At 46.6% G+C, this 24,972-nt stretch overlaps 1 protein-coding gene across 1 annotated transcript in view; it reads right to left on the reverse strand.

The window, feature by feature from the left end:
- Positions 1–431: 431 nt before the first annotated feature.
- rft1 (RFT1 homolog) overlaps positions 432–24,972 on the reverse strand; it is a 55,182-nt gene continuing 30,641 nt past the window's right edge. Inside the window, exons 7-13 of the mRNA XM_086000014.1 lie at positions 16,822–16,900; positions 16,407–16,457; positions 15,576–15,706; positions 6,408–6,552; positions 5,437–5,542; positions 4,217–4,466; positions 432–3,458 (exon numbers count right to left, since the gene is read on the reverse strand). Coding sequence (XP_085856140.1) covers positions 3,279–3,458; positions 4,217–4,466; positions 5,437–5,542; positions 6,408–6,552; positions 15,576–15,706; positions 16,407–16,457; positions 16,822–16,900 — 942 coding nt within the window. The 3' untranslated portion in view covers positions 432–3,278. The remainder of the gene's footprint in view (positions 3,459–4,216; positions 4,467–5,436; positions 5,543–6,407; positions 6,553–15,575; positions 15,707–16,406; positions 16,458–16,821; positions 16,901–24,972) is intronic.

Raw genomic sequence — 24,972 nt, forward strand, 5'->3', positions numbered from 1 at the left:
GTACAACTGTAGCAAGACATCCTTGTTCCTGTACTCAAACCCTCTTGCTATGAAGGCCAACATACCATTTGCCTTCTTAACCGCCTGCTGCACCTGCATGCTTACCTTCAGCGACTGGTGCACAAGGACACCCAGGTCTCGTTGCACTTCCCCTTCTCCCAATCTATTGCCATTCAGATAATAATCTGCCTTCCTGTTTTTGACAACAAAGTGGATAATCTCACATTTATCCACGTCATATTGCATCTGCCCAATCACCCAACCTGTCCAAATCATCCTGTAGTTTCTTGGCATCCTCCTCACAGCACACACGTCCATCCAGCTTTGTGTTTTCTGCAGATTTGGAGATATTACATCTAGTTCCCTTGTCTAGATCATTAATATATATTGTGAATAGTTGGGGTCCTAGCACCGATCCCTGCAGTACCCCACTAGTCATTGCCTGCCACTCGGAAAAAGACCCGTTTATTCCAACTCTGCTTTCTATCTGCCAACCAGTTCTCTATCCAAGTCAATACCTTGCCCCCAATCCCATGTGCCTTAACTTTACACGCTAATCTCTTATGCGGGACCTTATTGAAAGCCTTCTGAAAGTCCAAATACACCACATCCACTGGTTCTCCCTTATCTATTTTACTAGTTACATCCTCAAAAAATTCCAGTAGATTAGTCAAGCACGATTTACCTTTTGTAAATCCATGTTGACTTTGTCCGATCCGGTCACTGTTTTCCAAGTGATCTACTGTTAAATCTTTTATAATGGACTATAACATTTTCCCCGATGTCAGCATTCCCTTCATCAATCCTCTTGTTAGTTCATCAAAAAATTCAATTGGATTAGTCAAACACGATCTGCCTTTTACAAATCTGTGTTGGCTCTCCTTAATTAGCTTAAACCTCTCCAAGTGCCCATTATTTTTTTCCTTGATTATTGTTTCTAAAACTTTACCCACCACTGATGTTAAACTGACCGGCCTATAGTTACTAGGATTGTCCTTACACCCTTTCTTGAACAATGGTGTCACATTTGCCACTTTCTAATCCTCAGGCACCACCCCCGCATCTCGGGAAGATTGGAAAATTATGGCAAGCCCTTCCGCTATCTCCTCCCCCAATTCCCTTTGCAACCTGGGGTGCAAGCCATCTGGACCAGGTGACTTATCCACTCAAACCATACCCAGTCTTTCTAGTACATCCTATCTATCAATTTTTACCCCTTCCATTGCTTCTATCTTTTCCACTTCTACCGATATTTTGTCAGCATCCACCTCCTTAGTAAACATCGATACAAAGTACTCATCGAGTATTCTAGCCTTGCCCTGTGCCTCTAAGCATATATCACCTTCTTTGTCCCCAATAGGCCCCACCCCGCCTCTTACTACCCGCTTACTGTTAACAGGCCGGTAGATGATGTTCGGGTTCCCTTTTATGTTAACCGCCATTCTACTCTCATTCTCTCTTTGCCAATCTTATTTTCATTTTCACATCCCCTCTCAACTTATTGTATTTGGTCTGGTTCTCCCTTGAAGAATTCACCTGACATGCATCGTACACCCTCTTTTTTTGTTTCATCATCTTCTCTATCTCCCTCGTCATCCAAGGAGCCCTTGCTTTGGTTCCCTTACCCTTCCCTCTTGCTGGAATGTACCTAGCCTGTACTTGGAACATCTCCTCCTTAAAGATCACCCATTGTTCCGTTACAGTTTTTCCTGTCAGTCTTTGGTTCCATTTTACTCTGGCTAGATCCTTTCGCATCCCATTGAAGTTAGCCCTATTCCAGTTTAGAAGTGCCACTCTAGATTGTTCCTTGCTCCTCTTCATTGCTAATCTAAATCTTATGATACGATGATCACTCGTACCCAAGTGTTCTCCCACAGACACTTGGTCGACCTGGCCCACCTCATTCCCCAGCACCAGATCCAGCAATGCCTCCTTCCTAGTTGGGCAAAGAACATATTGGTCAAGGAAATTCTCCTGAACACATTTCAGAAATTCCCTCCTTTCCCTTGAACCTAGCATTATCCCAATCGATATTTGGGTAATTAAAGTCCCCCAATATCACCACTCTATAGCTCTTGCATATCTCTGCAATTTCCCTGCAGATTTGTTCCTCTACCTCCCTCTCACTATTTGGAGGCCTGTAGAATACCCCCAATAGCATGATCAAACCCTTTTTGCTCCTCAACTCTAACCAAATGGATTCTGTCCTTGTCCCCTCAAGAACATCCTCCCTTTCCAACACTACAATGTCTTCCTTAATCAGCACTGCCACCCCACCTCCCTTTTTTCTTTCCCTATCTTTTCTGAACACCTCGTACCCTTGAATATTAAGTGCCCGGTCCTCACCGTTTGTAAGCCACATTTCCGTTACTGCCACACGGCTAATTGTGCTTGTAGCTCACCAACCTTATTCACCACACTTTCTGCGTTTACGTACATGCATTCTCAACCCATTTTTGAATTTTTCATAGACTTTCTTAGTCTGCTCCTATCTAATATGGTACCACTACCGCCTCTAGTACTTTCTTCTCTAGTACTGTCCAACACACCCAGTCTTTTATGCACCTTATTCCTCTTTTCTACTCCTATATGCTGATGCCCACCCCCCTGCTAAGCTAGTTTAAACCCTCTCCAACAGCACTAACAAACCTCCCAGCGAGAATAATGGTCCCGGCTCTGTTGAGGTGTAACCCATCCGGCTTGTACAGGTCCCACCTTCCCCAGAAACGGTCCCAATGCCTCAGGAATCTAAAGCTCTCCCTCCTGCACCATCTCTCCAGCCACGCATTCATCTGCTCTATCCTCCTATTCCTATCTTACACCTCTACTGTATAGGCAGATAAGTATAAATAGGAGGCTGTTAACGGATGGTTAGAATTCTGACTCAGTGTATACAATAAACCCTGTGCGTATAAACAGGAGACTGGGATTCATGAACCGCCTCCGTCAATCCCGTCTCCGCGAGTCCGTCTCAGGTGCCTCCCCTTTGTATCGATCCCCGCCCCCAATAAAATATTCCAATTGACAAGCAAACTCCACCAAGCTCTGATGAAACAGACGCATCAGGGATCCACACTGGAGCCACACACTCGAAGGCTGAAGATTTCCACAACGACAGCTTTTAATTTCAGTGATTTGAAAACGATTGAAGTGCAGGATTTGAGTCCACTACTGCTCAGCAGGACGCAGTGCTCAGTACAACCTGTAGCACGATTCACCCCAGACCAGGCCTGCTGGTGTCAGTCTCATTCTGTCCTGTAATCGCCACTCCGTTGGTTTCATTCCCATTTCGAAGTTTCTTTCTTGTCCCGGGAAATTGAAAGGAATTGAATTCTAATGAACTGAACAAGTTTGGGCTCCGTGAAGAAGATTGAGATGAGGACAATGATTAAACACACAGCCCCAAGCAGGATATGAACGAACCGGAACATCAAACCCTGCTCGCAGCACAGCGTGGCCTGGGAACAAAACAGTACAGCTCATAGCAATAAGGGAGTGTGAACCATATAGTGAGTCAGCGCGACCAGGGTGGGGGGTGTGTCTGCATCAGCGCGAGGGGGGGGGGGGGGGCGGTCTGCATCAGGCCAACCGGGGGGGGGGTCTACGTTAGCGCGTGTGGGGGGGAAGGGTCTGTGTCAGCGCGACCGGAGGGGGGTGGGAGGGGGTCTGTGTTAGCGCGTGTGGGGGGGGGGGGGGGGGGGAAGGGTCTGTGTCAGCGCATGTGGGGGGGGAAGGGTCTGTGTCAGCGCGACCGGAGGGGGGTGGGAGGGGGTCTGTGTCAGCGCGTGTGGGGGGAAGGGTCTGTGTCAGCGTGACCCGGGTGTGGGACGGAGGGGGTCTGTGTTAGCGCGAGTGGGGGGAAGGGTCTGCGTCAGCGCGACCGGAGGGGGGGTCTGTGTTAGCGCGTGTGGGGGGGTGGGGGGGAAGGGTCTGCGTCAGCGCGACCGGAGGGGGGTGGGGGGGGTCTGTGTTAGCGCGTGTGGGGGGAAGGGTCTGTGTCAGCGCGTGTTGGGGGGAAGGGTCTGTGTCAGCGTGACCCGGGTGTGGGACGGAGGGGGTCTGTGTTAGCGCGAGTGGGGGGAAGGGTCTGCGTCAGCGCGACCCGGGTGTGGGACGGGGGGGGGGGGGGTGCAGCGGCATGTCACGGGTTACTTTCCCTCCAGGTATGTTGAGGTGTTGGCCACCCCTGATTTTTCTGCCCCTCCCCGTTACCTACCTGTGAAAGTGCTGTCACTATTCCACTGCCGAGGTAGACCAGTAGCAAAGGTCCTGGGAGCTTGAGGCCAGCGAGGGGCCGACTCTGGGTCAGCCTGAAGTATCGACTGATGTACTGGAGACTGTGAGCAATCCGGAGACCCATGTTCAGGCAGTTTGCCAAAATAAACCCCACAGCTCCTTGCCACCAGGTCAAGCAATAGGAGAGGCCAAGAAATGAAAGTGACAGAGCCAGCATCATAAAGTTATACCTTCAATAAAACAATCAAATATTAAGCTAAATATCGAAGTATTTCATAAAGGAAGAAAGACTTGCATTTATTACAGAGACTTTCACAACCTCAGGGCGTCCCAGAGTGCAACCTTAGTGAAGTGTAGTCACTGTTGTAATGTAAGAACTGTTTTTCATGTGAATATTCACTGCTACACCCCAACAAAATCACTGACTGAAAACTCCTAATTCTCCCAATTGGACTCTGGACCGTGGAAACGGCTGCTGGCTGCGGGGGGGGGGGGGCGGGGGGGGAAAGATGCCTGATCAGCAAATGCCTGAAATGAAAAGTGTTCAATCCCCAATGCTCACAAGGAGCACAAAACTCCCCCAAAAAACACTTCACTTGGTGGAACAGTAATTACATACAACAGGAGAGAGAATTATTGCTAAGATAACAAAGTAAGGGAGTTATATCAAACTTGTTAGCCCAATGGAAAAAGAGCAAGGAAACCAGCTTATTAACTAAATAAATTGTTACAGTACAAGTGGGATATGTGTTGGTGTAGGGGTTACAGGGATCGGGTGGGATATGTGTCGGTGCAGGCTCGATGGGCCGAAATGGCCTCTATCTGCACTGTGGGGTTTCTGTGATTCTGTGATTCTGTGAAGTCCAATTAGATTCTCCTTTTATGGAGTTATATTTTAACTTTTGGTGTAATCCTGTAATGCAGAGACGTATGAAATGTAGTCAGGGTGAAAAAAGTATAAAATTGTCAGACGGTAATAAGGAGTTGGATTCGGAGGGTTTGACCAGCCTGAATAATGAGCTCAGAACTGCAATGCACTTGAGTCACTAACCATCAGGTGTGTTTGCAAGTTCTATATTTTAAGTATTACTGCATGTTCTGTATGCTCAATAAATCTATAAACACCTGACCTCAATGTTTCCAGAAGCTTATTGATTTTGAGGACTAGATCTAACATCACTAACTGCCTCAGCCACTCACCGGTCAACCTCCTCCTTACTCATCGCAGCAAACGTGAAACATTCGGTCACTCCGTTCACAGCCAGGAGCACCACGTAGACACAGTAACAACGCAGGAGGCTTGGACCTAGTGAGAAACAGCAAACCGTTACATCTCACCCACTTTCATCGATCCCCCACACACTATAGACTGGCACTGGGAATGGTTTCAGGGGCAAAGGTCACCCTCTGGTGCTTCATCCAAGTGATGGTTCTTCACGTCAACTCTAGGCAGTGAACTATTTGACTGCGGTGGTTGTCGCAGCTGAACCTGATCTTGTCCTGAGCCCAGTAGCAGCAATGTTTACGGATGCGCAACGATTCCACTCACTTCACTGATGGCCACATAACATTGCGTTTAGTAAAAGAAGTTAAAAAGCTGAAGAGCTGTCATCGACAACAACGACTTTTATTTATAGAACACCTTTAACGTAGTAAAACGTCCCAAGGTGCTTCACAGGAGCGATTATCAAACAAAATCTGACACGAGCCACATAAGGAAAATTTAGGACAGGTGACCAAAAGCTTGGTCAAAGTGGTAGGCTTTAAGGAATGTCTTAAAGGAGGAGAGAGAGGCAGAGAGGTTTAGGGAGGGAATTCCAGAGCTTGGGGCCCAGGCAGCTGAAGGCACGGCCGCCAATGGTGGAGCGATGGAAATCAGAGATGCGCAGGAGGCCGGAATTAATACAAAAACAACAAATAAAAGTTACCAGGAATTCTCACCCAGCACAGAGTGCGAACAGTCAATGGCCCAAACCTGCATTTTAGATCTATTTCACAGTTAAATCCGTTTATAATGTAGACTCCAAAATGTAAATTATATTTAAAACATAAGCACTTTGAGCAGGAACTTCAGAATTCTCCACCTCACGCCCCCACCACCCCCGAAGTTGCACAAACGGCATCTCTTGGGATGTGATCAGGAATGATGCACCTTGCACAGTCAGCAATACCTGTGCCAGAGCTGAGCATCGATCCGCCGTAGATATCCAGGGCCAGCTGGGAGTAGGAGTAGCCAAACACAGTGATGGTCAGTCCAATCAGCAACACCAGCTTCAGAAGCATCTCCAGAACAGTTGCTGCCATGGAAACATCCTCCTGCCAATCAAACAGGAAGTTTAGTGAACATTTTATTCGTCAGAATCGGCAGTTGTCAGTAGAAGAACTCATTCTGAGGGAGGTTATAGATTGATAGAACGGAAGTAGGCCATTTGGCCCATCGTGCCTGTGCCGGCTCTTTGAAAGAGCTATCCAATTAACCCTGAAAAGTGTGAGCTGATGCATTTTGGGAGGACTAACAAGGCAAGGGAATACACAATGAATGGTAGGACCCTAGGAAGGACAGAGGATCAGAGGGACCTTGGTGTGCATGTACATAGATCCCTGAAGGCAGCAGAACAGGTGGATAAGGTGGTTAAAAAGGCATATGGGATACTTGCCTTCATTAGCCGAGGCATAGAATATAAGAGCAGGGAGGTTATGATGGAGCTGTACAAAACGCTAGTAAGGCCACAGCTGGAATACTGTGTGCAGTTCTGGTCGCCATACTATAGGAAGGATGTGATTGCATTGGAGAGGGTGCAGAGGAGATTCACCAGGATGTTACCAGGGCTGGAGCGCTTCAGCTATGAAGAGATTGGACAGGCTGGGGTTGTTTTCCTTAGAGCAGAGAAGGCTGAGGGGGGACCTGATTGAGGTGTACAAAATTATGAGGGGCATAGATAGGGTGGATAGAAAGGAACTTTTCCCCTTAATAGAGGGGTCAATAACCAGGGGGCATAGTTTCAAGATAAGGGGCAGGAGGTTTAGAGGGGATTTGAGGAATAACTATTTCACCCAGAGGGTGGTTGGAATCTGGAACTCACTGCCTGAAAGGGTGGTAGAGGCAGGAACCCTCACAACATTCAAGAAGCATTTAGATGAGCACTTGCAACGCCATAGCATACAAGGCTACGGACCAAGTGCTGGAAAATGGGATTAGAATAGACAGGGCGTGATGGCTGGCGTGGACACGATGGGCCGAAGGGCCTCTGTGCTGTATAACTCTATGACACCCCCCTGCTCTTTCCCCAGAGCCCTGCAAATTTTCTCCTTTTCAAGTATTTATCCAATTCCCTTTTGAAAGTTATTATTGAATCTGTTTCCACCGCCCTTTCAGGCAGCGCGTTCCAGATCACAACAACTCACTGTGTAAAAAATTCTCATCTCCCCTTGCGTTCTTTTGTCAATTATCTTAAATCTGTGTCCTCTGGTTACCGACCCTCCCACTACTGGAAACAGTTTCTCCTTATTTACTCATTCAAATTACTCATGATTTTGAAGACCTCTATCAAATCTCCCCATAACCTTCTCTGCTCTAAGGAGAACACCACCAGCTTCTCCATATAACTGAAGTCCCTCATCCCTGGTACCATTCCAGTAAATCTCCTCTGCACCCTCTCCGAGATCTTGACATCCTTCCTAAAGTGCGGTGCCCAGAATTGGACACAATACTCCAGCTGAGGCCTAACCAGGGTTTTATAAAGGTTTACCCATAACTTCCTTGCTTTTGTACTCTATGCCTCCATTAATAAAGCCAAGTATACCTGTTTAAACAGCCTTCTCAATTTGTCCTGCCACCTTCAAAGATTTGTATATGTATACCCTGCAGCTCTCTGTTCCTGCACCCCCTTTAAAATTGTACCATTTAGTTTATATTGCTTCTCCTCATCCTTCCAAAACGCATCACTAAACACTTTTCTGCATTAAATTTCACCTGCCATGTGTCTGCCCCTTTCACCAGTCTGTCTGTGTCCTCTTTAAGTCTGTTACTGTCCCCCTCATTGTTGATTACATTTCCGAGTTTTGTATTATCTGCAAACTTTGAAAGTGTGCCCTGTATACACAGGTCATTAATATATATCAAAAAGAGCAGTGGTCCTAATACCGACCCCTGGGGAACACTCTATACTTCCCTCCAGTCTGAAAAACAACCCTTCACCACTACACTCTGCTTTCTATCCCTTAGCTCATTTTGTATCCACACTGCCACTGCCCCTTTAATGGACTTCAATTTTGCTAACAAGTCTAGTATGTGATACTTTGTCAAATGCTTTTTGAAAGTCCATATAGACAACATCAACTGCACTACCCTCATCAACCCTCTCCATTACTTCATCAAAGAACTCAATCAAGTTAGTCAAACATGAAATAAAAACAGAAAATGCTGGAAATACTCAGCAGGTCAAGCAGCATCTGTGGAGAGAGAAAGAGAGTTAACGTTTCAGGTCGATGACCTTTCGTCAGAACTGGAAAAAGTTGGCGATGTGCCCACAATTTGCCTTTAACAATTCCCTGCTAGCTTTCATTTATTAGCCCATACTTTTCCAAATACCAATTAATTTAGTCCCGGATTATTGTCCCTAAAAGTTTCCCCACCACTGATGTTAGGCTGACTGGCCTGTAGATGCCGGGTTTATCCCGCTCCCCTTTATTAAACCTCCAGTCCTCCGGCACCACTCCTGTATCCGAGGAGGATTGGAAGATTGTGGCCAGAGCCTCTGCAATTTCCACCCTTACTTCCCTCAGCAACCTAGGATGTATCCCATATGGACCAGGTGATTTTTCTACTTTAAGCGCTGCCAAACTTTTAAGTACCTCTTTATCTATTTGTATCCTGTCCAATATCGTTACTGCTTCCTCCTTTACTGCTACATTGGCAGCATCCTCTTCTCTAGTGAATGTAAGAAGTCACACAACACCAGGTTATAGTCCAACAGCTTTATTTGAAATCACAAGCTTTCGGAGCGCTGCTCCTTCTTCAGGTGAAGTGGAGAAATGCATAAAGACACAGCTTATATAGTCAGAGAATCATGTCAGATGTTTACAGGTAACCTTTCCAACTGCCATTTATCACACCTCGGCAGAGAGATAATCACAGCAGTCAAAGGTGTGAATGGTGTCCAAACAGGTCAGTCAGGGAAACATTACATCAAAGAACAATGAGGTGGGGTCACAAGGGTTCCAAATATTGCAGATGCTGGGGTCTGTATGAAAAACAAAAAAAGACAAAAAACATTTTTTTTGGCTGGAAATCACAGCAGGTCCGGCCGCATCTGTGTAGAGAGAACAGGCCAATGTCGACTCGAGTCTGGATGACCCTGCATCAGGTGGGGTTACATGTAGCGTGACATGAACCCAAGATCTCGGTTGAGGCCGTCCTCATGAGTGCGGAACTTGGCTATCAGTTTCAACAACAAATCCGTTGTTTTTCATACAGACCCCAGGATCTGCAATATTTGGAACCCTTGTGACCCCACCTCATTGTTCTTTGATGTAATGTTTCCCTGACTGACCTGTTTGGACACCATTCACACCTTTGACTGCTGTGATTATCTCTCTGCCGAGGTGTGATAAATGGCAGTTGGAAAGGTTACCTGTAAACATCCGACATGATTCTCTGACTATATAAGCTCTGTCTTTATGCATTTCTCCACTTCACCTGAAGAAGGAGCAGCGCTCCGAAAGCTTGAGATTTCAAATAAAGCTGTTGGACTATAACCTGGTGTTGTGTGACTTCTTACATTTGTCCACCCCAGTCCAACTCCGGCATCTCCACACCATGGCTACTATCGACACCACAAACTGCCGGCTCAAAGTGGAGAGGATCTCCAAGAAGATCGCGCATATCGACACAGACATCAAGGGCTAGATTTTCAGTTGCTTGCGCCAGCAGTTAGCGCCTTAAGAGAAGTGATTTTCGGGCGCTATTCGTGTAGCGCCGGGGCGCAGCGCAGTTTGCGCCCCGCCCCAAATTAAGTTGCCCGTTAGCGCCGGCGCAAAGTTTAGCGGCCGCCCGGATACGCGCGCAGAAAATGACGTCACATCGTCGTGCAACGCCCTTTGGCCGCCCCGAATCCAAACTTCAGTCGGACCGCCCCATTCTGCGGCTGGCGTCCAGAGCGTTTGTAAAATGGAACGCAACACACCCTGGGGAGTGCAAATTAAAGGGCACTCCTCCTGCACTATAAACGCCAGTCTGAATGTGTTGTGTGGAAGGATCCAATGTGTTGTTGTGAACGGTGTTCCTCCTCCTCCTCCTCATCCTCCTCCTCATCCTAAAAAAACACATGCACCCTTCCCCTTTAAGAGCTCACTGGCACCAGAGTGTCTACCGTGCGCTGCGCCCGAGCTCGGGCGCTGCGCTCTGCACCGCCGGCTTAGCGCCTAAAGATAGTAGTGGAACGCCTCTTTTAGCGCTCCACCAACCTCTTAGGGCGAAGCCACTGAATTTCCGGCAATGGGGCGCTACTTCGGGCGGGCGCTAAGGTTAGCGCCCCAAAACTGACTATACTGAAAATCTAGCCCCAAGTTTCTACAGAGATGCAAGAAAGCAGACAAGATCCCGAAAGGACTACAGATCACTAACCCACTCAAGTCGACCTACAACACAGACTACGCTGAGAGACTCTGCCGTCGTACCTCTCGCACACTCCTCAACCATCTCGTACACCAGCTCTACAGCAGACGCCGCAACCTCGAAACCGAGATGGAGTCCATGTTCTCAGCCTGTGCTCAGGACGCAGCAGACCAGCTACGAGACACCGCCAAACAAACAAGGCAACGGAACTACGCTACCTACATGCACACCAAGAACAGGAAGCTTGAGAAACTTGGCATCACCAGCAGCAGCAACCAAGCCTCCCCCGGTACCACGGTTGAAACCACAGGGAAATCCATCGTCAACCTGTCCGACCACACCCTTCAACCAGACGAAATTGAAGTTCTCAGCCGAGGGCTCAATTTCTGCCCCACCACCAAAATGGACCCCATCGGTCTCGCGGCAGACACAGAGGAATTCATCAGGAGAATGAGGCTCCGGGAATTCTTCCACAAATCCCAAGATGTCAGCAGCGAACCCAATGAGACAATCAATGATCCGGAACAGCAGACAGAGGGATCCGCAGTGCAGCTACCGAAGAAGAAAGAGTCAAATTGGACCCCTCCGGAGGGTCGCTGCCCTAAGCTTGACATGTATGCTCAAGCGGTCAGGAGATGCATCAACGCCAGATTCATCAGCCGCACTCACAAGACAGTCCAGAATGTCACCCGAGCACAACGCAACGCCATCCACGCTCTCAAGACCAACCGCAACATCGTCATCAAACCAGCAGACAAAGGAGGTGCCATCGTCATACAGAACAGAACGGACTATTGCAAAGAAGTATACCGACAACTGGACAACCAGGAACACTACAGACAGTTACCTGCAGATCCGACCAAAGAACACACCCGCCAACTCAACAGACTGATCAAAACCTTCGATCCAGACCTTCAAAGCATCCTACATGCTCTCATCCCACGTACTCCCCGCGTGGGAGATTTCTACTGCCTCCCAAAGATACACAAAGCCAACACACCTGGATGTCCTATCGCATCAGGCAGCGGAACCCTGTGTGAGAACCTCTCTGGATATGTCGAGGGCATCCTGAAACCCATCGTACAGGGAGCCCCCAGCTTCTGTCGCGACACTACAGACTTCTTACAGAAGCTCAGCACCCACGGACCAGTTGAACCAGGAACACTCCTCGCCACGATGGACGTCTCGGCACTCTACACCAGTATCCCCCACGATGACGGCATCGCTGCGACAGCCTCAGTACTCAACACCAACAACAGCCAATCTCCAGACGCCATCCTACAACTCATCCGCTTCATCCTTGACCACAATGTCTTCACCTTCGACAACCAGTTCTTTACCCAAACACACGGAACAGCCATGGGGACCAAATTCGCACCCCAATACGCAAACATCTTCATGCACAAGTTCGAGCAAGACTTCTTCGCTGCACAGGATCTCCAACCAACGCTATACACCAGATACATCGACGACATTTTCTTCCTATGGACCCACGGCGAAGAATCACTGAAAAGACTACACGATAACATCAACAAGTTCCATCCCACCATCAAACTCACCATGGACTACTCAGAATCAGTCTCATTCCTGGACACACGAATCTCCATCAAAGACGGACACCTCAGCACTTCACTCTACCGCAAGCCCACGGACAACCTCACGATGCTTCACTTCTCCAGCTTCCACCCTAACCATGTTAAAGAAGCCATCCCCTATGGACAAGCCCTGCGAATACACAGGATCTGCTCAGACGAGGAGGAACGCGATGGACACCTACAGACACTGAAAGACGCCCTTGTAAGAACGGGATATGACGCTCGACTCGTCGATCGACAGTTCCGACGGGCCACAGCGAAAAATCGCATAGACCTCCTCAGAAGACAAACACGGGACACAACCAACAGAGTACCCTTTGTCGTCCAGTACTTCCCCGGAGCGGAGAAACTACGCCATGTTCTTCGCAGCCTTCAACATGTCATCGATGACGACGAACACCTCGCTAAGGCCATCCCCACGCCTCCACTACTCGCTTTCAAACAGCCGCCTAACCTCAAACAGACCATCGTTCGCAGCAAATTACCCAGCTTTCAGGAGAACAGCGACCACGACACCACACAACCCTGCCACAGCAACCTCTGCAAGACATGCCAGATCATCAACACAGATACCATCATCACACGTGAGGACACCACCCACCAGGTACATGGTACATACTCATGTGACTCGGCCAACGTTGTCTACCTCATACGTTGCAGGAAAGGATGCCCCGGAGCATGGTACATCGGCGAGACCATGCAGACACTGCGACAACGGATGAACGGACACCGCGCAACAATCACCAGGCAGGAGTGTTCCCTCCCAGTCGGGGAACACTTCAGCAGTCAAGGACATTCAGCCTCCGATCTTCGGGTAAGCATTCTCCAAGGTGGCCTTCGAGACACATGACAACGCAAAATCGTCGAGCAGAAACTGATAGCCAAGTTCCGCACTCATGAGGACGGCCTCAACCGAGATCTTGGGTTCATGTCACGCTACATGTAACCCCACCTGATGCAGGGTCATCCAGACTCGAGTCGACATTGGCCTGTTCTCTCTACACAGATGCGGCCGGACCTGCTGTGATTTCCAGCCAAAAAAAATGTTTTTTGTCTTTTTTTGTTTTTCATACAGACCCCAGCATCTGCAATATTTGACCCCTTGTGACCCCACCTCATTGTTCTTTGATGTAATGTTTCCCTGACTGACCTGTTTGGACACCATTCACACCTTTGACTGCTGTGATTATCTCTCTGCCGAGGTGTGATAAATGGCAGTTGGAAAGGTTACCTGTAAACATCTGACATGATTCTCTGACTATATAAGCTGTGTCTTTATGCATTTCTCCGCTTCACCTGACGAAGGAGCAGCGCTCCGAAAGCTTGTGATTTCAAATAAAGCTGTTGGACTATAACCTGGTGTTGTGTGACTTCTTACATTTGTCCACCCCAGTCCAACTCCGGCATCTCCACACCTTCTCTAGTGAAGACAGATGCAAAGTGCTCATTTATACCAGTACAGTAACTGGTCCCTGGGACACCACAGCACAGTGCACCTGCAGCAGCAACGCATTAGTGAGAGAGGAAATATTAAGAGGTTTAGCATCTTTGAAAGTAGATAAATCGCCAGGCCTGGATGAAATGTATCCCAGGCTGTGAAGAGAAGCAAGGGAGGAAATAGTGAAGGATCTGACCATTTTCCAATCCTCTCTGGCTACAGGTGTGGTGCCAGAGGATTAGAGGACTGCCAACGTTGTGCCAATGTTTAAAATAGGAGAAAGGGATAGACCGAGTAATTACAGGCCAGTCAGCCGAACCTCAGTGGTGGACAAATTGTTGGAAAAATTCTGAGGGACAGTATTAATCATCATTTAGTAAGTCAAGGATTAATCAAGGACAGTCAGCATGGATTTGTTAAGGGAAGGTTGTGACCGACTAACTTGACTGAATTTTTTTTTTTTTTTTTTTTTTTTTTTTTGAGGAGGTTGATGAGGGTAGCGTGTTTGATGTAGTCTATATGGATTTTAGCAAGGCTTTTGTCATGATGCCACATGGCAGACTGGTCAGAAAAGTAAAAGCCCATGGGATCCAAGGGAAAGTGGCGAGTTGGATCCAAAATTGGTTCAGTGGCAGGAAGCAAAGGGTAATAGTCGATGGGTGATTTTGTGACCGGAAGGCTGTTTCCAGTGGGGTTCCGCAGGGCTCAGTACTGGGTCCCTTGCTTTTTGTGGTATACATCAATGATTTAGACTTAAATGTAGGGGGCATGATTAAGAAGTTTGCAGATGACACAAAAATTGGCCATGTGGTTGATAGTGAGGAAGAAAGCTGTAGACTGCAGGAAGATATCAATGGACTGGTCAGGTGAGCAGAAAAGTGGCAAATAGAATTCAATCTGGAGAAGTGTGAGGTAATGCATTTGGGGAGGGCTAACAAGGCAAGGGAATACACAATAAATGGTAGGACACTGAGAAGTGTAGAGGAAGAGAGGGACCTTGGAGCGCATGTCCACAGATCCCTGAACATAGTAGGACAGGTAGATAAGGTGGTTAAGAAGGCATACGGGATACTTTCATTTATTAGCCGAGGCATAGAATATAAGAGCAGGGAGGTTATGCTTGAACTGTATAAAACACTAGTTAGGCCACAGCTAGAATACTGCGTACAGTTCTGGTCACCACATTACAGGAAAGAGGTGGTTGCACTAGAGAGGGCACAGAGGAGATTTACCAGGATGTTGCCAGGACTGGAGAATTTTAGCAAGGAGGAAAGGTTGGATCGGCTGGAGTTGTTTTCTTTGGAACAGAGGAGGCTGAGGGGAGACTTGACTGAGGTGTATAAAATTATGAAGCACCTAGATAGAGTGGATCGGAAGGACCTATTCCCCTTATCAGAGAGGTCAATAACCAGGGGCATAGATTTAAAGTAATTGGTAGAGGGATTAGAGGGGAATTGAGAAGTTTTTTTTCCCACCCAGAGGGCGGTGGGGGTCTGGAACTCACTGCCTGAAAGAGTGGTAGAGGCAGAAACCCTTTAAAAAGTACTTGGATATACACTTGAAGTGCTGTAACCTACAAGGCTACGGACCAAGAGCTGGAAAGTGGGATTAGGCTGGATAGATCTTTCCTCATTCTGTGCTGAAAATTTATGAGTCTATTTGTACAGTACCTGCAGCAGCAATGCATTACCTGCTTCATGTGCCCAATGCCCTTTCCTCGCTCAAGCACTTTGGCAAAGAAAATGTAGAAGCTCTCCTCAATGGGAAGGAAGAGGAACCGGGCCACCAACGACCCCAGGTTATTCACAATGTCGTAGACACCTGCACCAAAAAGCAGCGGATCAGCAGCCAGCCCACCAAACTGAAAACGTGTTGTGTTGTCTGCAGTCCCCTGGAGCCAGGCTCAGCTGTGGGAACAGTCAGTGTGACAGGAACAGGAACAACTTGGGGTAGACCAATGTTGACTGGGTTTTTGAGATTTTTTGACAAATTTCTCTCTCTCCACCTCCACTGTTTCATGAAAACTATAACCATTATGTCTGTGTGCAGTCAGCAATGAGGCTCCTGCTGTTATACACCAGGGAGCAGTCTGAAAATCACCTCAGACAACCTGGTCAATCAGCCAGTCTCAACAGTCGAGGTTTGCAGTTCCTCGCAGAGTGACCCTCTGCCCACTCCGACTCAGTGGCTTAGTGACCAGTGCACTGTGTACTGCAGTGGAGTGCAGGCGCTCCCTCTGCACTGCACTGGAGTGCCGGCTGAGATGATGTGCTCAGTTCCTGCTAACCTGGGCTCACAACTTTGAGCCAGAGATGAGAGCGCTACCAGTGAGCCAAGCTGACACATTGCCAGATCAGCACCTGACTGCACCCTCTACACACTGGTTCCATACTGGGCACAGTCTCAGTAAACCGGTGGAGCATCATCACTCGCAATACTCAACACGTAGCTCACCTTTATAACAAAAGATGCAAAAATTCAACTGGACAAACTGAACGTGCCAAGAAAATAAAGAACATACCTTGATCTCCAAAATTTAACACGTTTAGAAAAGTCATGACATAGCGTTCACCTGCAATAAAAACAGAAAGTTATTTAGGATAAAGGGAGCTTAAAATCCAGCCACAGGCACCAGGATTATTCTTGGTCTTTCAGTGAATACATTCAGATTCAGCTCACACACTCCGGCCGTCAGAGTGAGGGTTTTTTGGGTGTTTACAAACAAGCCTGATATTACAGAGCCAGCAAGCAGTGTTCAGGGAACCTGAGGATATCGCCACCCCGACACGCAGATACCAGCACGTCGATGCACAGCTGCATCGCCGCACGGTTAGTGATGATGCAAATATGGAGACACAAGTATGGAACAGATCTACAGCTTTATTACAGGAGAGATAGTTTAAAGCCATTTGACACCTTCCCCAACCTATGCGCACCTTCTGTCAGGATCTGTTTGAGGAAAGATTGTTTGTAGAAGCTCCAAGTCAGTGCAGCCAGGCTCGGATCGATAAGAGGCTGAAAAATAGTCAGTCAGCAGGAATATATTTATATAAAAACACAAAACATTAAAACTGCTTTCAACCAAATCAAATCTGTAGCCCGGACATGATTGAGCGAGACTGCGATCAGTGCGGCTACAAACCACATTCCCCAGCTGAGGGTGATGAATTGTCCATCACTGAGCTGAGTGTGACAGGGACGCACAAGCTCAGCCGTTCCTCTCACCACTTCCCAACTTTGGGTGCTGCAATAAATTAAATACCATGAGAAACCGGCAGATCATTTGGATACTGCCTTGCGTTCCTTGCTGCAACACCGCTGTGATAATCGTTAAACCAGTGCCTCTCGTCACTCCATAACCATCCAATCATCAAAAGCAAATCAGAGAGATTTCTTTCAGAAAATAACATTTTGGGATCCAGTATCTGAGTAATTGGAGACATGACGAGTGGTGAGTGTAGCGTGCTCGAGAGGAACAAGTGACTTTGGATCTATGGTTCCCAAAGCTCTCCACCACTGGGGGTTTTCCTCGCCTCATGTCTGGGTCTGTTGTAGACTCATTGATAGAGATTGATCGCTGTGATTGGTCAACAACTCCATTATCGTTGTATCATGTGACTACAAGGATGGTAGAAGGTGAATTAGATGGACCCTGGGTCTACTTTCGTCTCGCAATTCCGATGTTCCAAAAAGAATATGAACTTCAAACAGTAATTAAGCAAGAACATGCAGACACATGCACTCTATTGGGGCTGGATGCAGGATTAAGGCCAGGTTGGACTAGTGGAGAATGAGCCTGGAACCCTGGACAAAGAGGAGTTAGTGATATTCAAATTAAAAGGTTAGAGTCAGAAGGTTGTGGGTTCAGGTCCCTCTCAAGGAACTTGAGCACATAAAGCTAGGCTGACACTCCAGTGCAGTGCTGAGGGAGTGCTGCACTGTTGGAGGTGCCGTCTTTCGGATGAGACGTTAAACCGAGGCCCTGTCTGCTCTCTCTCGGGTGGATGTAAAAGATCCCATAGCACTATTTCGAGCAGAGCAGGGGAGTTATCCCTCAACCAACATAACAAAAAAACAGATGATTTGGTCATTATCACATTGTTGTTTGCAGGAGCTTGCTGAGCGCAAATTGCCTGCCGCATTTCCCACATTACAACAGTGGCTACACTTCAAAAAGTACTTCATTGGCTGTAAAGCGCTTTGAGTCATCCAGTGGTCGTGAAAGGTGCTATATAAATGCAAGTCTTTCTTTCTTTAAAATTCAGTATATTCCAAAGACAGGTTTTTATTAAGTGGCAGGACGTTGGATAAAGTGGTGAGGGAGAGGGTCAGTGGGGTGAGTGTGGGATAGGGTCAGTGGGGGGTGTCGGAGAGGGTCAGTGGGGGGAGTGTGGGATAGGGTCAGTGGGGGGAGTGTGGGATAGGGTCAGTGGGGGGGGAGTGTGGGAGAGGGTCAGTGGGGGGAGTGTGGGAGAGGGTCAGTGGGGGAGTGTGGGAGAGGGTCAGTGGGGGAGTGTGGGAGAGGGTCAGTGGGGGAGTGTGGGAGAGGGTCAGTGGGGGGTGTGGGAGAGGGTCAGTGGGGAGTGTGGGAGAGGGTCAGTGGGGGGAGTGTGGGATAGGGTCAGTGGGGAGTTGTGGTGATTATTCTTGTTTTATAAGAAGCATTGTAATTGGTTGCCTGTTTTCCTGCCTTGAGATATATGCTGTAAACTTATTGGTTAGTTGATTCCATGTGACCTGTGCTGGCCATCTTAAATTCAGTTTTCTACAGTGGTTGAGACTGGGTGCTCAACATGTACTTGCTGGTTTTTTAAGGTTAATAAAGCCTAGCTTTTGAAAGGCAATCTACTCTTTATTTCAATTTATTAACCTTTTGCTATAATGGAACGATATCTTCGACCGGAACGATTTAATGCTGACCCTAATTCTGCAGGAGTGGATGATCAATGGAAACATTGGTATCGTACATTTAAAAACTTTTTGGGTGTGTTGGATCAGCAATCTCTGAATAAGTTGGATATACTAATCAACTACATTGCTCCGGATGTGTATAAGTATATTTTGGACTGTGAAACTTATGAATTGGCTATTGCTACGTTGGAAATTTTTTGTGTTAAACCCAAAAATGAGGTATTTGCACGTCACCTTTTATCTGCCCGTAGGCAGCAGGCGGGAGAATCCTTGGATGCTTATTTACAAGCACTCCGGCGCCTTGGTGCTAACTGTAATTATAAGGCCGTGTCTGCAGAAGAACATAAGGAAGAGTCGGTACAGGATGCATTTATTAATGGATTACTGTCTAGATCAATTCATCAGCGGTTATTAGAAAATAAGACCTTGGATCTTAAGAGTGCTTTAGAGCAAGCCTCTACATTGGATTTGGCTCAGAGAAGTTCGGATTCTTATGCTCTTTTTGATCGGCCTGCGACCGTGGTTTCGGCAGTTCCGGATGAAAGGGAGTTACGTGGATTTAATAGGAGTGGTTTACCAGATTCCGAAACAGTTTCTACTTCGGCAGCTGTTGCCTCTAGGATTCAGAAGTGTTATTTTTGCGGGAACGCCCGGCACCCCCGTCTGAAGTGCCCTGCCCGGGAGGCTGTGTGTAGTAAATGCGGCAAGGGAGGTCATTATGCACGTGTTTGTAAATCGGTTGCCTCCTCTGCGACCATTCAGCCTTTAGATAGGGCGTTTATTGCACCAGTTTCTGCCGCCTTTTCCCATGGCCTAAACAAAGCTATAGTTATGGCCCAAGTTAATGGGTTAGAAGTGAAGGATCTTATAGATACGGGCAGTACTGAGAGCTTTATAAGTCTTCAGTTTGTGAGGGAGAAGTGTTTGAAAATTTCGCCTGTTTCCTATCAGGTGTGTATGGCTCAGACGACTCTCACCTCACAAGTAGCTGGTTGTTGCCTTGTGAAATTAATTCTCCTAGGTAATACGTATACTGATATACGCCTATCCGTTCTGCCTAATCTCTGTGCGGACATTTTGATTGGTCATGATGTGCTTCAATTACATGAGTCTCTCAGTCTTTCTTTCGGAGGAACCAAGCCACCTTTGTCTATTTGTGGATTAACTTCTTTATTCATTTCTCCATTATCACTTTTTTCCAATTTGATGCCGGACTGTAAGCCAATTGCTACCAAGTCAAGAAGGTATAGCAGTTAGGATAAAGAATTTATTAATTCTGAAGTTCAACGTCTTTTATCGGAAGGAATCATTGAACCTAGTTTTTCGCCCTGGCGGGCACAGGTAGTTGTCACCACTAATGAGAGACATAAGAAGCGAATGGTGATAGACTACTCTCAAACTATTAACAGGTATACTCAATTAGATGCGTACCCCCTGCCTAAGATTGATGAGCTTATCAATAAAGTATCTCAATATAAGGTTTTTAGCACTATTGACCTAAAGAGTGCTTATCATCAGATTCCTATTGCTAAGAGGGACAAACCATATACGGCCTTTGAAGCTGGCGGAAAGCTGTACCAGTTTTGCCGAGTACCATTCGGTGTTACTAACGGTGTCGCCTGTTTTCAACGGGCAATGGATGCTTTTATAAGTGATAACTCTCTCTCTGACACCTTCTCATATTTAGATGACATCACGGTGTGTGGCAAATCAAGGGTGGAGCACGATTTTAATCTAGAAAGATTCCTTCAAGTTGCGGAAAAAATTGGCTTAACTTTCAATAAAGAGAAGTGTATCTTTTCGACCACCGAGGTAAATTTACTGGGGTATATTATCTCGGGAAACCAGATTAAACCAGATCCAGAATGGCTGCGACCACTGATTGAGTTACCTTGCCCTACTAATTCTAAGGCCTTGCAACGAGTTGTTGGACTGTTTTCTTATTATTCTAATTGGATTGCAAACTTCTCGCAGAAGATCCAGCCTCTTATTCGGGTTACGACATATCCTCTATCATGGGAGGCCAGGATGTGTTTTGATAATCTTAAAAAGGATATCCTTGGAGCAGTTGTGCATTCTATTGATGAGCAGATTCCCTTTGTGATTGAGACGGACGCTTCCGATTTTGCAATTGGGGCTACCCTGAACCAAAATGGAAGACCTGTGGCCTTTTTCTCACGTACTCTGAGCAATAGTGAGCAGAGACATTCATCAATAGAGAAAGAGGCGTACGCAATAGTAGAAGCACTGCGTAAATGGAGACATTATTTATCTGGGCGACATTTTACGTTAGTAACTGACCAAAAATCTGTGTCCTTCATGTTTGATGTCAAACATTTCGGAAAGATTAAGAATGATAAAATAATGAGGTGGAGGATCGAGTTGGCATGCTATCATTTCGATATAGTCTATCGTCCGGGGAAGGATAATGTTGCCGCTGATGCGCTGTCGAGGGCTTATTGTTCTGTGCTTCACGGAGATACGCTTATTAATCTTCATAATGTTTTGTGTCATCCTGGTGTTACGAGGATGATACACTTCGTACGCAGTAAGAATTTGCCCTTTTCAGTTGTAGACATCAAGCGGATGACTTCGTCATGCTCTGTCTGCGCCCGGTGTAAACCGAATTTCTTTAAGCCTCAACGAGCTCATCTTATAAAGGCTACTTCTCCCTTTGAACGCCTGAGCGTTGATTTTAAGGGGCCTCTTCCTTCAACGACTCAGAATCGATATATATTTACTGTTGTGGATGAGTTTTCAAGGTTCCCTTTTGCTTTTCCTTGTGCAGATGTATCAGCTGCTACAGTTATTAAATGTCTGACTCAACTTTTTGTCATCTTTGGGATGCCTGCGTATATCCATTTGGATCAGGGAAGTTCTTTTATGTCTTCCCAGTTGAAGGAATACCTCCACAGTCGGGGAATTTCTACTAGCAGAACTACCCCGTATAATCCCCAGGGTAATGGACAGTGCGAACGATACAATGGGGTGATCTGGAAGGCAGTTATGTTGGCTTTGACATCCCGGAACCTTAAGAATACACAGTGGGAAATGGTACTGCCTGATGCCCTGCATTCCATTAGATCATTGCTTTCAACGGCTACTAATGTGACCCCCCATGAAAGGCTCTTCAACTATCCGCGGAGGTCCACTACGGGATATTCGGTACCTTCATGGCTTACTATGCAGGGACCTGTGCTGCTCCGACGCCATGTTAGACTGTCAAAGTATGATCCTTTAGTGGAGGAGGTGGAGCTATTGGAGGCAAATTCCCAATATGCTCACATTCGATTCCAAGATGGGAAAGAAAGTACAGTTTCAGTTAAAGACTTAGCTCCTTGTGGTGGCCAGCCCTCTCCTGAGGACATTAACAATAGCCATAATTCAGATAATGTTGATGTCGTCACAGATACTACGAACATTTCCAATCCTATTGCAGACACTTACAATTCTCTTAGTCTGCCCCCGATGGATGTTCATGACCTTCCCAGTCTACCTTCTAATGGGACTTCCAATCCGGAAACCGTTGATAATCGGGATATTGATAGCCTCCCTGCAGAAGATATTTCTGTGTCTCCTGGTATGGGAGGGCAAGGAACTCCACCAAGGCTAAGAAGGTCGACACGAACAAGATATCCGGTTGACCGATTAAAAATGGACTTTTAAAATAATTAATAAATTAATAGTAAATTTTTAAATTGTTGAAGGCATTATACATGTATTGCTCTAGTCATAAATAACTAATTGTAAACTGTAAAGGCTACCTAGGTTGAAGTATATTTTAAAAGGAGGGGTGAATGTGGTGATTATTCTTGTTTTATAAGAAGCATTGTAATTGGTTGCCTGTTTTCCTGCCTTGAGATATATGCTGTAAACTTATTGGTTAGTTGATTCCATGTGACCTGTGGTGGCCATCTTAAATTCAGTTTTCGACAGTGGTTGAGACTGGGTGCTCAACATGTACTTGCTGGTTTTTTAAGGTTAATAAAGCCTAGCTTTTGAAAGGCAATCTACTCTTTACTTCAGGAGTGAAGGAGAGGGTCAGTGGGGGAGTGTGGGAGAGGGTCAGTGGGGGAGTGTGGGAGGGGGTCAGTGGGGGAGTGAGGGAGAGGGTCAGTGGGGGAGTGAGGGAGAGGGTCAGTGGGGAAAGTGTGGGAGAGGGTCAGTGGGGAAAGTGTGGGAGAGGGTCAGTGGGAGACGTTTTTTTCCTGAAACTTATCGAAAGCGGGGTAGGGGGAAAAACATATGATGTAATTAAATCAATGTATACAAACAACAAATGTGCAGTTAAAATTGGAGAGAAACGAACAAAATACTTCCCACAGGGGCGGGGGGTGACGCAGGGCTCACCAATCTCACCGACACTCTTTAATATTTACATAAATGAATTGGCAAAACTACTTGAACAATCTACAGCACCCGGCCTTACCCTATATGAATCCAAGGTTAAATTCCTCCTCTATGCAGACGACCTGGTTCTGCTGTCACCAACTAAGGAGGGTCTACAGCAGAACCTGGATCTGCTGGAGTCGTACTGCCAGACTTGGGCCCTGACAATAAATCCCAAAAAACCCAAAGTCGTTGTGTTCCAGCAAAGATCTAGACCTCAGGGACCCAAAATAAATTTCACAATAGGAACAACCAAAATTGAACAAACCACTAACTACACATACTTGGACTTAAAAATCAGTTCTACGGGAAACTTCAAACTGGCTGTGAATGAACTGAAAGAGAAAGCAAGAAGGGCTTTCTATGCCATTAAAAAATCAATCCAAATAGAAATCCCAATTAGCATTTGGCTAAAAATTTTCAAATCAGTAATGGAGCCAATTGCACTCTATGGCAGTGAGGTATGGGGACCGCTAACACAACAAGAATTTGCAAAATGGGACAAACACCCAATTGAGATCCTACATGCAGAATTCTGTAAAAGTATCCTCCGGACTCAAAGGAAAACCGTAAACAATGCATGCAGGGCGGAACTAGGCCAATATCCATTAATAATCACTATCCAAAAAAGAGCCACCAAATTTTGGAATCACCTACAAATGAGCAACCCCCAATGCTATCACTACGACGCCCTGAAATGCCAAGAGCTGACCATAAAGAAGAATACCCTCAGTCAACTAGTCCTGGGACTCAGTGAAGTAACTACTAACACTACTAACAATAACCAGCCACAGGACAGTGACAGCGTAACACAAAGAATTCGACCCAACACAATCGTCGCTAAGCAAAAGGAAAAATATCTGACATATTGGGCAGAAACAACAAAAACCCAAAGCAAACTCAATTGCTACTTGGCCCTAAACAGACAATACAACATAGCTGATTACCTGACCATGGTAAAGGACAGCAAACTGAGAAAAATCCTGACAATGTACAGACTTAGTGAACATAGCCTGGCGATCGAAAAAGGTAGACACAGGCAGACCCGGCTACCAAGGGAGGACAGGATATGCTCTCACTGCAGTCAGGGAATGGTGGAGACAGAGATGCACTTCCTCACAGCTTGTTGAAAATATCAGGGCAGAAGGGAGAATTTCTACCCAAAATTTACAAAAATATGCCCGGAATTCAGAAAATTGAATGACGACCAAAAACTCCCATACCTACTAGGGGAAGAGAGAAGTTGCATAACACTGGCGGCACACTATGTTACAGCTTGCCATAAACAGAGGGACAACCACTAAAGATAAGATAAGAGTATATATAAATTATATGAAAGTATATTTATACACTCAGGGATATATCTGTTTATCCACTATGGATAGATCTGTATTTTTGTGAACAAACATGAATGTTTTCCAATGCTTTGGCAACATAAGATGTAACTTGTCATGCCAATAAAGCGATTTGAATTGAATTGAATTGAGTGTGGGAGAGGGTCAGTGGGGGGGAGTGTGGGAGAGGGTCAGTGGGGGGAGTGTGGGAGAGGGTCAGTGGGGAGTGAGGGAGAGGGTCAGTGGGGGGAGTGTGGGAGAGGGTCAGTGGGGGAGTGTGGGAGAGGGTCAGTGGGGGAGTGTGGGAGAGGGTCAGTGGGGGAGAGGGTCAGTGGGGGAGTGTGGGAGAGGGTCAGTGGGGGAGTGAGGGAGAGGGTCAGTGGGGGAGTGTGGGATAGGGTCAGTGGGATTTCTACCAAAAATTCTCACAAATATGCCCTGAATTCAGAAATC

The sequence above is a fragment of the Somniosus microcephalus genome, chromosome 11, assembly GCF_052327205.1.
Source record: "Somniosus microcephalus isolate GS21.2 chromosome 11, FLI_Smic_1.0, whole genome shotgun sequence".
Classification (NCBI taxonomy): domain Eukaryota; kingdom Metazoa; phylum Chordata; class Chondrichthyes; order Squaliformes; family Somniosidae; genus Somniosus; species Somniosus microcephalus.